Source organism: Silurus meridionalis, chromosome 3 (assembly GCF_014805685.1).
Source record: "Silurus meridionalis isolate SWU-2019-XX chromosome 3, ASM1480568v1, whole genome shotgun sequence".
NCBI lineage: Eukaryota > Metazoa > Chordata > Actinopteri > Siluriformes > Siluridae > Silurus > Silurus meridionalis.
Window position 1 is genome coordinate 23,750,797 of NC_060886.1, and position 16,076 is coordinate 23,766,872.

At 35.1% G+C, this 16,076-nt stretch overlaps 1 protein-coding gene across 19 annotated transcripts in view; it reads right to left on the reverse strand.

Annotated features, from left to right (window-relative positions):
* Window positions 1–5,678: 5,678 nt before the first annotated feature.
* The window catches only part of tns1b (tensin 1b), a 244,776-nt gene continuing 234,378 nt past the window's right edge, over window positions 5,679–16,076 (reverse strand). For 16 of the 19 annotated variants that reach the window (XM_046844816.1, XM_046844817.1, XM_046844808.1 and 13 more), the window contains 7 exons: window positions 15,731–15,808; window positions 14,551–14,622; window positions 13,305–13,331; window positions 12,647–12,815; window positions 11,608–11,676; window positions 10,984–11,013; window positions 5,679–8,495 (listed from right to left, as the gene is read on the reverse strand). In XM_046844816.1, coding sequence (XP_046700772.1) covers window positions 8,354–8,495; window positions 10,984–11,013; window positions 11,608–11,676; window positions 12,647–12,815; window positions 13,305–13,331; window positions 14,551–14,622; window positions 15,731–15,808 — 587 coding nt within the window. In that variant the 3' untranslated portion in view covers window positions 5,679–8,353. The remainder of the gene's footprint in view (window positions 8,496–10,983; window positions 11,014–11,607; window positions 11,677–12,646; window positions 12,816–13,304; window positions 13,332–14,550; window positions 14,623–15,730; window positions 15,809–16,076) is intronic. The other 3 variants (XM_046844814.1, XM_046844815.1, XM_046844828.1) reach the window with 1 other exon arrangement.

The window sequence follows — 16,076 nt, forward strand, 5'->3', positions numbered from 1 at the left end:
CATTAAACTACTCAGTGAAATTCAGTTGAACCATGTTGCAGTCTTATCAGACTTATTTAATTTTTATTTCCTATATTTCCCTACAACATAAATTATGGTCAAATACAATTTTGAATAAATAAAATTCAAAATATTTGTAGGCATTACAGTAAATTAATAGTGATTCATAATGTGACCGAGACACTTATTTTGCTTATTTCTACAGGAGGTTTTAGTTAAACAATACTGTTCACTTCCCATGTCCATGGTGGCTCAATGAAAACCAACTGCCTCTAAAGGCCTCTACAAGAATTGCTGTTTGAAGTTAAACAATTCTTAGACCAACTAATTTTGTTCTACCTATCAGTAACTGATAGTTTACTCTATATTAGGTTACAAAAAAACTACAGGGCATTAAATTGGACCTTTAAAGGAACACCAGAGTGAACACTGGATGTGAATCCCCCACTACACTGGCACACTGGACATCCCACAAATCCATAACTGGAAGATTTGTCACTTGTCATACCATGGGATTAACCATCATACCACTCTCACTAAGTCAAAGCAAACAGATATGTTTACAAGACAATTTTAAACAATTTAAGCTAACTGCCTCAATTCAGCTCCAACCAGATCCTAGAAAAGCACAGATATGATACCTGAATAGAACAAAATCTAAATTTAAACCTCTATAGTAGCTCTAGATAGATAGATAGATAGATAGATAGATAGATAGATAGATAGATAGATAGATAGATAGATAGATAGATAGATACATACATACATACATACATACATACATACAACTTTATTTTCATTGCATAGTGCAGGTATACAGCAATGAAATGCAGTTTAGCATCTACCAGAAGTGCAAATAGTATCAATTGTTTAGATAAATATGTAAATATATGTACAGCATGTAATATACTGTATATTTTCAGACATTATTGAGAATGTACAAGTAAATAGATATTAGATCTAAGATATAAGGCTTATCTATATATATAAATATAGACTAAATAATAAATATTTATATAAATATATAAGGTATATCAATATTTTGCATTCTGGATACATGATATATGCCATTTTAAATGCAGGGTCAAGTTAAATATAGGTAGGGTTCCCCTTACATATAACTTTTATTTTATTTTAGGTTACTCACTGGCATTATGTCTAACTTTGGAGTGAATGTTTAATGTTTATTCATATTTTCTTGTGGGGTTATTTGGGAGGTGTCAGTCTCATTCATGCTATGGTTCACCATAGACAGGCCAATTACAGCAATGTATGATTTTTTTTTTTGTTTGTTTCCCATAATATTCTATAAATGAGTTGCAAAACATGGACATTCTTCAGAGCATACTATATTCTGATATCATGGTTCACTGTAACAGATATCATGGTTTACGGGCTAAATTGCTAGCTATGCAGTTGTGGAGCATGTATAAAGTGATATCACTTTGTGCACTCTACATATATCTGCTTGAATGGATGTGTACTCATTTGCAGTGTACCCCTTCCTACTAGGGTATATTACAGACACATGCACAAGTCTCTTTATGATCCACAATCATAAGAATACTTAATACTTAAGAAAAAAAAGAATCATTGTTTCAGATACAGCTGTACTCTCTGGTTCATTATTAATATAATTCCAGGTTCGAAATATTGTGAAATTTATACTACCTTCCACAAACTTATTGTTAAGAGAAACTCATACTAGAACCATCGCAATGATTTATGAAAAGGAACCTTGTTCAATTTGCCAGCCAAAGGGATATCCAACACCTGTGAAACTGCTCATGGCTGTGATTGACAAGAGACTCCTGTGGTTTTACAAGCACATGGGCTTGTTTACTGTACTAGAACTGGATTTTTCCCATGCCACCCTTAAGGCAGCAGATTCAAACCTCAGCTCACATGTGGAATCAAGACAGGTCAGGAGTCATGTTGCAAGAAGAATACCCAGCTGTATCTATGTTATTCTATCACATGTGTATGGCATGCATGATAAACAAACAAGAAATACAAAAATCATTTATTATTTTTCTTCTTGCAATGTTTATCTCAATTTTATTGAATTTCATAATTTATACTATTTGCTAAAAAAAAAAAAAGAAAAAAGAAAAACAAGAACTACAGCACACACCTTGACTTGACACAAAATGTTTACAAAATGAAAATCTTTATATTACCTGCTGATTAAACACTGTCAACAGAGCTGCATTATTATGGTAACATTGTGTAGCCAGAGATGCCATAACACCAGTATAAAGGTGCACTTATGGAAAGTTAGGGAAGGCAGCAAGGGATCAAAAGTCACGATACAGCCATTCACCTGCATACTGCAAAGCACCAGCCGTGTCACAACAATCACAAACAGCTCTGACCTGTCTTGACCTAAGTTGACTTTATAGCCATCTGTTATGTCATGCTGGGAATGCAGAGACCATTTTGCTTAACACAGAACGCCTTCTCTTCCCTCTCACTGGATTTTGGGAGCACTACATCTTGACAATACCAAACCTTGAAAATATTACTATATATATTCACTGATTCACTCACACTCAATTTTATACAGTAGGGTAAATGTGGAGTAACAGCAAAAAAAAGCACTTAACTGCTCAGAGGAAATGGAGCCGGATGGTTGCCCTTGAAATCCCCACCACCTTTAGCAGGCAGCGAGCCTGGTGTGTTTTCTCCATCTAGATCATTCCCAAACTCCTTGTGAATCACTCAGGTGATCCCAGTGCACCTCCTGTTCCATAAGGAGGAGACACTCAATCCCTCTTGCACTTCTACATTTAGTTCCACTGTGTGTAGCTTGGTCTTGACCTCTGTCTTCTGTTTTGTAGTCTATTTCAACAGAAGTGTACTTAACCTGGCTGCTTAAGAGAAAATGTTCAATAAAATAGTAGGGAGCTGAAGGGCTAAAGTTCTCCTCCAAAGAGGTACAGGAGTGCCACTATGACCATTCCGTATAAAGTAAGGCTGGAAATATGAGGTGCATTTTGCCAATGATTCATGACAAATGCCTAAAATCTTATCAGAACATCTCCAAACTGTAATCCCTATACATGTAGCCAAAAACACATTTTGCATTTTCAAACACTGTCTCTTATCAAGAAAATTAGATCAATCTTGGTGCCCTACAAGGATAAAAGGATAAAATAAAATGGTGGTGTCCATGTAGGAGTCATCCATTATTCAAAATGGAAAGACTGGAAGAAAAAAAAGAGATTCATTAAAAAGAAAACATCAAAAAAGCTGAAAACTGCAGCCCAAGTAGTTATGCAAAAGTTGCAGTTGTGACCTGTACTGTAGATTTTAGAGGTTAAGATACAAGCCTTTGAAGTGAAAGATGTTGTGGTCTCCTAAATCTACATAACGAAAGATCTGAGTATCCGTCACATCAAAATTACTGATGATCATTTTTCTGCATACCACAATTAAACAAGATCATACCTTCCATGAATTGCATGCAGCTTTTCCCAATATCACTATGATGCGTTATGGGCAAGCAGTTTCAGTCAGTGATAGATACTGCATTTCTCTATTAGGATCACATGGACTGCACCATACAAGGATGATTGCTATGTGTTGCATGTAATCAGACTTCGCTGGGTGAAGGGTCACCTGCTTTTAGTTCACTTAGCAATTTGTTATACAGGTTTTTTTTTCCCCCAGTGCACAAAGCCAGTTTAGATAAAAGATTACGATTCTTTTTATTTTCAAAAAGACCAGCAAATGCTATCCATATCATCATTTGAAACCTCTCATGGGAGCAAATTTGTACTTCTCAGTCACAGTTATATTTTCAGAAAATAAAAACTGTAATCTCATCAAAAGAGAACCCACACACTCCCTCCGCATCACTTGTATTTTTCCATTGTCCCCAATGCCAATATGGAATGTTTTCCTGGAATTACAGAGTATATGTAAACTGTGGGACTAGACCAATGCTATTGTTTGGTTATTGGGGGTGGACAGCCCTTTGAGTCACACAACAATATCAAGCAAATCATGAAATTCTAATGAGGCCTTATCTGTATCAAAGCCAGCATAAATGAAACACAAACATTTGCTGTAAATGGACACTAACCACAGTGTTTCCACAGTGTTTTCCTGATACCGTCCCAGGGTATAAATGACTTTCTGATAGATGAACACTGACACCAACTGTCCACCCTGTGTATGTACAACATACATTATTCTTAATAAGCTAATGTAGCAATGCCTTATTCCTTCCTGCAGATTGACCTACACTGAGGCAGTTGATGAAAAATCCAAAAGCAGCAACTTAACAACAAACAAGCAACATTTCCTAGATTAAAAACCACTTTAAAGAAAGAAATGGAAAAAAAAATCTCTAGTAGGACACAAACACATTTTCCAATACACCTACCTATATTGTATCTTAAATTCTTTCTCAGGAACACTATGTGTGTTGAGGCAATAAACCCAGGGCATCTTGTACACATTTATTAACATCATACCAGAGCATCTGGAGATGCCCAAGCTTCTGTTTTCTTGAATAAAGTCTTAACAAATAATTCAGGATTCATACTAGTGTGAAGATTATATGGTTTGAGTACCAAATTGGGTTCCCATGGATCTATAACTTTTCACTAAATCTTTTTCATAGCATCTAAGGGAGTTTTTCCTTTCCACAGTTGCCCCATGCTTGCCTCTGGGATAGATACACATAAAATTAAATATAAGTGAACTTTGTTTTATAAATCTTACATTCTGTAAAGCTGCTTTAAGAGATTGATAAAAGTGCTGATGGAAAAAAATTGAAAATATCTCAAAAAATATTTGTCTTTATAATTTATTACTCTTTATCAACAATCTTAACCTATTTAACAAGCCCACTGCCTAAAACATATAGTGTATAGTGAGGAAAAATAAAGTCTAATTTTATAATAATATTATATATATATATATATATATATATATATATATATATATATATATATATATATATATTATTATTATTAATTAGCAGTTATTAGTATAACTTATGCAATATTGATCTATTTTGACAAAAAAATCCTGTTTGCACTCTACCCTTTGCACTGAGATCCATGTTCCACTGCACATATATTTCATTGTACATATTGTCATATTACTATATTTAAGTGCAATTATCTTTTGTTTATTCTCTTGTTTATCCTTACATTTTCTTATTGCTGCTGGTCTCTGAGAGCAACCAAACAAATTTCATTGTGTCACTTCAATGACAAAGTCTCCAAATCTAAATTCATGTACCACATGAACATTCACTACTATAACCTACATGTACATTCACTACTATAACCTGCTTTATTATTTTATCTGACGTATTTGTGAGCAAAACAGCCCACAGCAAAAACTTTTAAAACGCTTTGTTAGGTTTCACTAATGATTCTATACAACCTGTCATTTTGAATCCTATGATTTTCATGATATCTTATCTCCTGGTTATCTGCGTACAAAATGTATTATATAACGCTATAACAAGCAGGCAATAAATAGCATCAAAGGTTAAGTAGACTAATTTAAGTTATTGGTTCAGATACCTAAATTCTTGGTGACTGTGGGCAAATCTGTATCCTTGTAGTAGTAATATTAGTAATAATAATAATGTTAATGTATAATTATAATGTACTTATAGATGAAATTATATACACACAAGAAACACAATTCCACAGTTCCAAGCAACAGTGTACTTTAATGTTTCTGAGTTGGGTTGCTTTTTAATACGTTTTTTTTTTTTGTCTTGCAAAAACAATTAAGCCATACAATATAATGCAAATAACACAGGGTTCTGTACAGCAATAGTAGCACATTCACACATTCTAGGCCAAGAGCTATAATAACTGGGTGCATGGAGAGAAGCAACACTGTTGACTTAAACACAGAAATATGGCAGAGGGATATATAGTTTTTTGTAAAGGCTTTAGGATCAAAATCTTGAAACATATTGTCAACTACACAATAAATAGTAAGTGAACAGTTCTATACCTGCAAGTCAAGTGAAAATGTGGCATAAGACAAGCGATGCATACAAGCACGTGATCTTTAATGCACTTTACTATTTTATACTGTTTGAATTGCCGAAGGAAGACTTTCAGCGATCTCTACAACACAATTAATAGTTTTCTCGTTGCTCTTTTTGCGAGCTCGTGAATGTTAAGTGCTTTGCATTATTACTGGTGTATTTCTTAAGGCTAATGGAATATATGGCCTGAGCAGCCAAATGCATTTTCATGCTGAAGCCAGACTCTGTACCGAGCCACAGCTCGGCACATCAGTCAACTGGAGAGTGATCATTAATCAAACGCAAAAGGCATACAAAAGTGAGATAAAATCTTTGGCAAAATAAAATATTTACACACTCAACGAACCATTTGACTTATTTATTATTATTTTTTGCTTTAAACACCCTTGTAATAATGAAAGTGGTGGGATGATAATGGGAAGGTTGTTATAAGAAAAACGAAAACACCCGTTTGACTTTTTTCTTTTTTTTTTTTTTCTTTTTTTTCTTTCAATTACAGTTAAAACACTGCAGTAAGTCCCTAAATAATTAGGAGGCGCTGAAATGTGAGGAAATGAGAAAAGATGCAACACCTATATATGCCTCATGATGGCACTGTGGATTTTTCCTTGTAAAGGGGAAACATTTTTGCCCCTTCTCCTTATCCATTCATATGGGAAGATGTGTTAGCAAAGCTAGTGAACTCTCTCTCACTATATATATATATATATATATATATATATATATATATATATATATATATATATATATATATATATATATGCTGGAAAACACTTGAGTACAATCCAATTGAAGCATGAAGCATGGTTAAGAGCATATAATCTCAGCTTTTAGCAAAAACGTGTACATCCTTCACCCCTCTACAAAAACAGTGTCAGCTCCTAAATAAAAGCCTAAAATAAAAAAAATCATGGCAGTGAAAAAAAAACACAAATGACACATTTTCAAATACATACACTTTACATCATACATAACTGAATGTCTCAAAACCGCCTGATTTTGAAATATTAGCCAAAAATAGTATTTTTTCCTTTTTCTTTTTTTTTTTTAATCTTTGTGTAGACTATACAATATATGCAAGTATATGAGTTAACATAGTTCAATGTAGCAAAATAATAAATATTTAAGTCACTTTTAGACTTACTTATTTTTAGATACCTTTAGCTTACTATCGGGTATGATGTATATGTAAAGGTGTGTGTGTGTGTGTGTGTGTGTGTGTGTGTGTGTGTGTGTGTGTGTGTGTGTGTGTGTGTGTGTGTGTGTGCTTTGAGTAAGACCTATGGATACTTTATGTACTAATAAAATCCAAATCTGCACCTGGTGAACTGCACTGGCTGCTTCAATCTGACTTGAAGTCAGTACAGCTGTGAAAAATGGACCAGTTCTCATGTTAGGAAGAGTTGATGAGGAAACGTGTGACCAGAAGACAAGGGAAGACTGTGCAGACAAAGAGAGGCAGAGCAAGAGAGAGCAAGAGAGAGAGAGAGAGAGAGAGAGGACTGGTCAACACATCTTTTACAGACCAATGATAATACAGTCTTGAATACTACCCTACACTGCTGAAGACAGAAAGAGACCGATATCATAGAAAAGGTTGAGTGAAAAGTGGAATCTGTCCCACACTTTTTTTTTTTTTTTGCTCATGAAATGTTTGCTTTTTCACGTGTCAGTAAAGCTGTCCCTAATCCAACATGCTCCATGCGAGCCAGTGATGCCTGGGCATAAGGGATAACATGCACAATATTTTGGATTTCTAACAAGAGAATACAGATGTCATTTTCACAGAAAGCAAAAGAATATTGATATTTTATGTATAGACAGGAACGTAATATCCTCCGAACAAGCAAGTCTTATTTTACAAACGAAAATCCTCTAAATAATTACATGTTTCTCTTGACAGCTGTCTCATCTTTGGTATGTTATTTCAAATGCCTGATATCAGTCTCATCAACCTTTTTTTTCCCTTTTTCCCTTTTTATTAAAAAAAAGCAACTCCATGACATCCATCCCTCTTATCTAAGTTTAACCCTGCAAAGATGAATTTCACCTCTCTCCTTTTCCTCACCACATGACTCCTCCTCTTCACTGCACTTCCTCTTTCCCCATCTTAGCTCAACTCCCTATTCCATCTAAACAAACCTTCTGATACGCACACATACACACACGCAAACTCATTCTGATATCCGGGCCTATAGTCAGATTTTCGCCCAAGCATTACCACACACACACAAACACACACACAATTAAAGATTTGAAGAATGAAAATGTAAGGGGGGGGAGAATCAGTCCTCCAGGGGCAGAAGCACAATATCCCAGAGTAGCTCATCGCTTTTGGGAGCCAATCATCACTTTGGAGACAAAATTGACGATGGCGGTAGCCGGTTGGTCGGGGTCCATCTCTGCAAACAGATGACTGACGTTATCTGTTGTGCTTCCCTGCTTCCTGGCCACGAAACCAAAAAACCTGCGATGGAAAAAGAGAAAACAGTCTCTTCCCTGTTCTTTTAAAACACAAAAGAAGTGTATATATTTTTCATTGTGGACATGGCACCGCTTAACCCTAGATTGGTGAGAAGGTATTATTTGACTATATAGAACAGCACTGCTCTGCATTCTCACTAGCTGTATTTCAAATGACACGTTTATATTAATGTGTATATTGTAATTTCATTTACTGCAACTATTGTTTTCATTGTAGTAGAAGCTAAATGTGAAACAGTGCCTTGAATGCCAGACACTTCACCTAAGCTAGGGCTAATAAATAAGTATTTAAAAACATCCTAGTAGTATCCTAAAAACTCCTAATATAAAGTTTCTCTATAAAGAAAGGTAGCAAATTGCAGTGGCACAGCAGGAATGTTGATAGTATTGGAAAACTGCATTTAAACCTTAAGAAGAATTATGGGGTCTAATAAACAAGTTCTGGTAGTTAGCAACTCAGGATGCTACATACTTTTGTTTAATTTATTTAGCTCTCCCAACTGTACTGTTTCAATTCTAACATACTCGCATCTGTTCATGCCATAAAAACTCGGACACTCCCCCAACACTAGTCATTTTATAAAGTGAAAGCTTTACAAGAAAAGAGAACTTTCAAGTGGTTGTCTGAAGCATGGGCGTCAAATCATAGAGAGCGTTAACACAATGTAACTCCAGTGTTTTCATAATGCCTAACTCAGCAGCTAATTATTAACCTATTTATTGTTTGTAACAAATGTTACAGAAGAGACTATTCTAAATTCAGCCACTCTTGGGCAAAAACAAAAAAAATGTTAAGCCCAAAATAGCAATAATATTAAGAGTTACAGGAAATTAAAGAAATACATAATTCAACATATTTTGGGATAGCATTTAGCATTTAACATGTGGACAGCTCTTTTATTTTGCATCATTTTTAAGAGACACATGAATGTTCTTTTTGTTTACGTGCAACAAACTGGGCATTTTAACAGTAATTAGCTGTTAGCCCCTTACCCCTTAGCATGAATAACCCTTAGCATGAATAACGGCTTTTACGCACTCTTGGCATCCGGATAGTTCGTTTCTCTAATAATCGCCTCTTGTAAAACTTGCCAAAGGTGTCTTTCATATTTGTTTCTGACTTTGTGATTTTGTTTATCCCAGAGCAGTTTAAAGAGATTTAGGTGCTGTGACTGGGCAGATCATTCCATGATGGATAACACTCCAGACGACTGAGCTTTAATACTGTAATTCTTACAGAGCTTGAATGCATTCTTTTGGTCATTGTCTTGTTGTATAGTGAAGTTGGATCCAATTAGCTGCAGTCCAAATAGAATTGCATTGTGTTAAAGTATGGAATGGTAGAGATGTTGGTTCAGAATTCCTTTCACCCTGAATAAGTCTTCAACATTCCCTGCTCCAAAACATTTCCAAACCTTTAAGCTTCCACCTCTATGTTTAACTTTGGGCATACTACAGTCTAGTAACATCTTCTCTCATGTTTTCGACTTGCATAAGTTCTGCTGTACAAGCCCAAACTGTCACATTCGGACTCATCTGTTTACAGAACTTTCTTCCAGTCATTCACTTTGCAATTCTTGTGTGTATATGCTTTTTACTTAGTTTGTTGCATATAAATAAAAGGAGCATGCATGTGTTTCTAAAGACTACATGTTTGCAAACATTTGACAGTATAATATGTATAAGTGAATATTCCTGTTTCTTGCATTTCATCAATGAGATAGTGGCTCAGAAATGCATTTGTTTCATTTTTGCTTGTTTTTTTTTTTTCAGACCAGTGATTTGTTGTTAAGAGGATTAAAGGCTTAATAATCTACTTTATTGAGGTTTTTTTTTTTGGATAGTAGGGTGGTCTTTTGAAAAGCAGTATGTCATGTACTACATGTCTTTGTGATCAGCAGGAGGATAATGTTTGAGCTAATGCCATAGCAATATATCTAAATGTCCTACATCTGCACATGTTTATACTGATCCTATAATTTGTATAGCATCATCAGATTTTATTGTATTTGATCCTCTCTCTTTGACCTTTAAACTACACACATCCTCCACCACTTTAAGTGGCATCCCTGACATAATGTGCTTTTATCCTTTGCCCAGAGTAGTCATCTGTTCTTCATGCCTCAGCTATCTCAGTACATTAGTGTTCTGGCACTTTTATGGCATAGCCAAAGGAACCATAATAGCACACATATGCTCCAATGCAAGCAAAGAATAAAGTAAGAAGCACTCCTAAAACTACATCTGTGTATCAGTAGCCCAGTGTATGCTTGTAGTTCTGGTGTGTTTGAGTACAGCGACAGTAACGACTGAATGAGATTACATCAATCTGAATGTTCAGGTCCAAGTGAATGATTTTTACACTCTAAGGATTTACGTCACATAAAATAGTCTAACTAGATTATAGTTATGCACTGCCCAGATAAACATTCACAAATAAATAATGATATTCACTATCCAGAGGGACTTACTTTGCAGTGCCACCTTCTGCTTTATTCCACCTGGAGAAATAAAAGCAGATGAGATCATGTCACAATCCTTTTGTAATGCACCATAACATCTGTGTGAGCAGCTGAAATACAGTGTGTGAGCAGCTGTAATACAGTAATCCCTCACGACATCAGCTTTCGACGGTCTCACTTTTACACAGGTTTTTACATGGAACATATCTAAATTTGTTTTGCGGAATGTCCCGCTGTATCGCAGGATTTTGCCTATATATTACTATTTTTGTGGTAAAATAAGCAGTTTCTAGGCTAAAAAATTAAGTTTTCAGAAGAGCTGTAACGCTCTACCTGGGTATGCGGTATATATATTTAAACGACATCACCATCATCATTAGTACTGCACACTTAATTCGTCATCATCATCTTCATTATTCAAGTTGCATCTTCAATGGTGAGTACCCATATAGAATTTTTTTTGTTCAAATTATGTAGGTTTATAAATTTTGAAAGCGTTTAAGAGCAGAGGAAAGTATATATGTATACATATTAGTTTCGCCTATCGTGGGGCTACGTTACAATGTGGGGGATTACTGTATAACAAAGTTTACAGTGGTGTGTGTGTCCTTAAAGGTTCTAAACAGTACATACTTGCGCTCTTGGGGATCAAGGTCGCAGAACGTGACTGTGTTGATAGGGTAGTGGCGCCGGAAGAAAAGTCTGTTGGTAAACACGCGATGATTAGACAAGATAACATCATATTTAATGTATTTAAATCAGAATCACTGATTACACCCAGCATCATATTTTTCTACATTATACATTTTACCAGAGCTACATTAATCAATGTAGAATCTCTATTAAAGTAACAATCAGCCTGTGATTATCACTGGTATGTGAGTTGTAATTTGTAGTGAAGTTCAGATTTTTTTTAACTTCTATCATATGCATGTTGATACATTTTTTATATAGTTCCATGCATTACCCATAATGCCATTTTCCTATTCTTTACTTCATCTTTATTTAAAGAGAACAAATACAGAGGCACATGTATCTTTTATTTTAGCCTTTCTCTTACTTCTTCAAATGGATGCTCTGATCAAACATTGCCTATTATCTAAACAACTAAGTGCATTTCATAACTCATGCTACTCATATAGGCATACAGCTGAGTCAGACATTTGGATTTCTTATTAAATATGACACTAATATTGAGCTAAATAAAAAACCTGACCATTATGCATAATTTTTTTCTCTCCTATTATTCTACCTATGACATCAGACTGGCAGACAATCAGTACCCCAGGAATAGCCCTAGTAATAACAAAAATACAGCACCAACCAACACAGTAGGCATCACAATCATTTCAGTATAAACGTACATTACCACACAAAAGTGAGTACACCCCTCATATTTCAGCAACCATTATGCATCTTTTGAAGGGACAATCCTACAGAAATGAAACTTGGATATATTTTAGAGTAGTCAATGTGCTACTCTATTACAGCATTACAAAGTTACTGTCCTCTTCCCAGAAGGAAGCCTCCTCTGAAGCTGAAGTTTCATTTTTATACTATTGTCCCTTTAGAAGATATATTAAATAGTTGCTGAAATGTGACTCACCAATTTTAGGGGAGAGTATTTCTGTCATTTGAAAAGTGTATTAAATTATATTCAATGTGAGCTCACTTTCTCTGGTTGTCTGTTAAGGTGATGCCTTGCGATGACACCTTAAAGTGGACTACAGTGGCAGTGGGTGCGGGGTTGGAAGTCATGGTCTCTGAGATCGCCTTGGCGATGGCCTGTGGGCCGGTCAAAGACTCCATATCCACTGAGTTAATGAACAGAACGTTGCACGCTGGGAATTAACACAACAGATAAAACAAGTACACAGAGTTAGAAATACATAACACTTTTAAAAAGTATAGAAAACTGCACAGAGCTGAAGTACAAGCAAAACCATAGTCAATAAATTCATACAGATCTCATAGTCTCCGATAGTCTGTGACACACTTTTGACTAGACTCTCAGCTTCAAAACAGGAACATACTGTTAGTGTATTTGAGAAAATATTTTCTCATTGTTTATATCTTAATAATATTCATGCCGTGCAAGTCATCAATCTCAAAGCATGCTGTCTAGCATCTTGTCTGCAAGGAAAAGTTTTTTTTAAGGGCCATCATAGATAGCTGATAGATAGTTTGGGGGAAGAAATGAGAGCAGAGATACTGAAACAGACACTAGTGTTACACTCTCTCATGCACAGTCTCAAGACACAAGAGAGAATCTTTTTGGGATGCATCAGTTAGAAAAGAATAGTGAACATAGAAAGTATGAATGGGTTTACCATGGGATTCAACAGGACTCTTCTGCCCTATAGTCACACAGCAGTGACAACAGAATGAATGAGAACAACTTTGATACAAAAACAGGCCTAAAGTATCCCTTCCCATTCCAAATAAACTGACAGTGTACATTTCGTTTGCACATACACTGTGGCACTGATCTTCTTTTATGACTATCTATAGGGTAAATCTGGTTTATTACATTTTTCACACAGTACAGTCCTGAATTCTTTTAAAAACACTTTTATGCTCACCAATGAAGTTGTCGCATGACTAGAGCAAGACGTTAATCTCATTTTTTTAATGAAAGGAGCCTTATTTATCACAGTTGTGTCCAGTTGAATGTAATCATAAAATAAGCATTTATAAATCCCATTTTAGTTTTTCAGATTTTTGTCCATTTATCTGTACCATTATAATAATACCATTATAAAAACCTGAAAATACCCAATTGTAGAATATCACAACCCCAGGATAGATGAGGGTGTGTTTTGTGTAAATTAGATGTTGGATATAAGAGTAAAATAAGGTGTGCCATATGCATATGGCATGTACATAAGTGATTTAACTTTTAAAATTGTATCTAAGAAGCTGAATTAATAATTATACTTAAATCATCACCTGATATTGTACAGCAGTTCCATGAACCAGACACAGGTCAGTGTATCATACTGTGTCCTAAATTTCCTTATGTGTCCTTATGTCATTTAGGCTTTACAATAACAGTACATAAGTAAGCATGTACCAAAATGCAAACTAAATGTTACTTTATTATGAACTAATGATGAGTTAAAGCATATGCTAATCAAGAACTAACCTTAACTACACCATGAGTCACATGAATTCATGTGTGAACAATGGCTACTTTAATTACGTTAGTACATGTTTGGTAATTAATGTATTAATTTACAATTTAGATTAAGCTGAATGTAACTTGCTTTATAAGAAAAAAATGTGAATTAAAAGCCCTATTTAAAATACATTACAAACACCATTAAATGGTGCTGAATTATCCTCCTCATGGAACGCACACCTGTTTTCACCTGATTATTCATACCTTTTTTATCAAATATACCCACTGTGTAGATTCTATAATACTTAAAAGGATAAGTGCCAATGAGACTGTCGAATTTGAGTATCTTGTTAGAATTGAAAGAAAAATAAACAGAAGCAAATGTAAAAAAATTAATAAAACTGTACCCTTTTTACATATTGAAAATGTAATGGCAAAATAAAATCACTGTTTACCTGCACCCTGTTTAAGCAACTCTGTAGCTGGGTTGACTGGAGTTGCAACCTCTGTTATCTCCTCATTGGGGTCTACAAAACAAGCCATGAAAGAAAATTCATGTTAAATGTTGTGCTGTTAATGCAAGAGTTTGCATGCAAAACAATACACAGAAACAGAGATGTGTATTTTCTCTGATAATCAAGAAAGATGCCTCTGGGTCTCAGAACAGAGCAGCTAAAAGGGTGTATATACAATCCAATTTTGTGTCATTACTCTAAATCAAACCTGTAATATTTAGCAAAGTTGTATGACAAAATATGTAACAAAAATTAAATATTAAGTTGGGAAGAGCATAATAATAGCACGCTAGCTGTCATGAGGGCATCAATCAATTATACATCATGCATGTTTTTTTTGTTTTTTTTAAATAATTAAACTTTTTTTTAATGTTTGTTTGTACAAACTAACATCCTGGTACCACTCAAGCATCCAGATTGCTAATAGGCACATAAATATGAATTACAGTTTATGCAATACTGAAGCAGAGTCTTTAAAACACTAAATTTAATAAAACATCTAAGAAAGAAGACAAATTAACTTTTATGTAGTGCATATGTGCATTTTTGTATAGTGCATATCCAACTTATGCCATGGTCCTGGGATGTAAGCAGGAAACTGAGGTGGTCATGAGGAGAATATGCAAAACTCGACAATAAGCAGTTACCGGTATTTTGTCATGAGAAAACAAATAGAAATCTTTTTGCTAAACTCGGTTTATTTGCTTGAATTGCAATGTCATATATAATAATATGTATTTCAAATAAGTCTAGTAACAGTTCACCACTATGGATTCTCAGCTAGAAAAGGAAGGAAACTGTATACTTGTTGTCAGATATGTGCTATGATTTCTCACTTTCCTGCAAGGAATTCACACTCTGTTGAGTTCTCACACACTGTTTAAAAGGATAGGGTTGGGTAACTTGTAGCCTCAAACCCTACGTTCCTCTTACACCTGCATGGCATGTAGAAGTTGGCAGAGAGAAAAGAACCATCTGCAGTGGCTCCAAATTCATTTCAGTAGGTGTTTACACCAGCAACAGAGTGAATACATCAGTCTGATGAAGGCGATCAGCCAGTCTGAGATCATTTTAAGTACACAAACACATACAGGCATGAGCACATAGCCCAAACTTTTACCTTTTGTGGGTATGACGAGTTTGCAGGGCAGAGCCAGTGGAGTAATCGAGTGCTGGTACACTAATGCAGACAGGCAGCCTGGATACAGACACATACAAACTTGCAATTATATTTACGGGAGTAGAAATCAGAGAAGGGCATGCTTTACATAACAAACTTCATAACTGGGTTATATTTTGAACCTCTGCAATGCAATACATCATGTAAGCAGTCAATCCAGCCTGAGCAGCTTTCTTACTAACAAGTTCGAATGACAGCATTGGCACATGGAAAGAAAGACCTCAGCGTCAAACCTTTCACTAACATCAGGCCTCATCTGTCAAGCAAGATACCAAATGATCTAAAT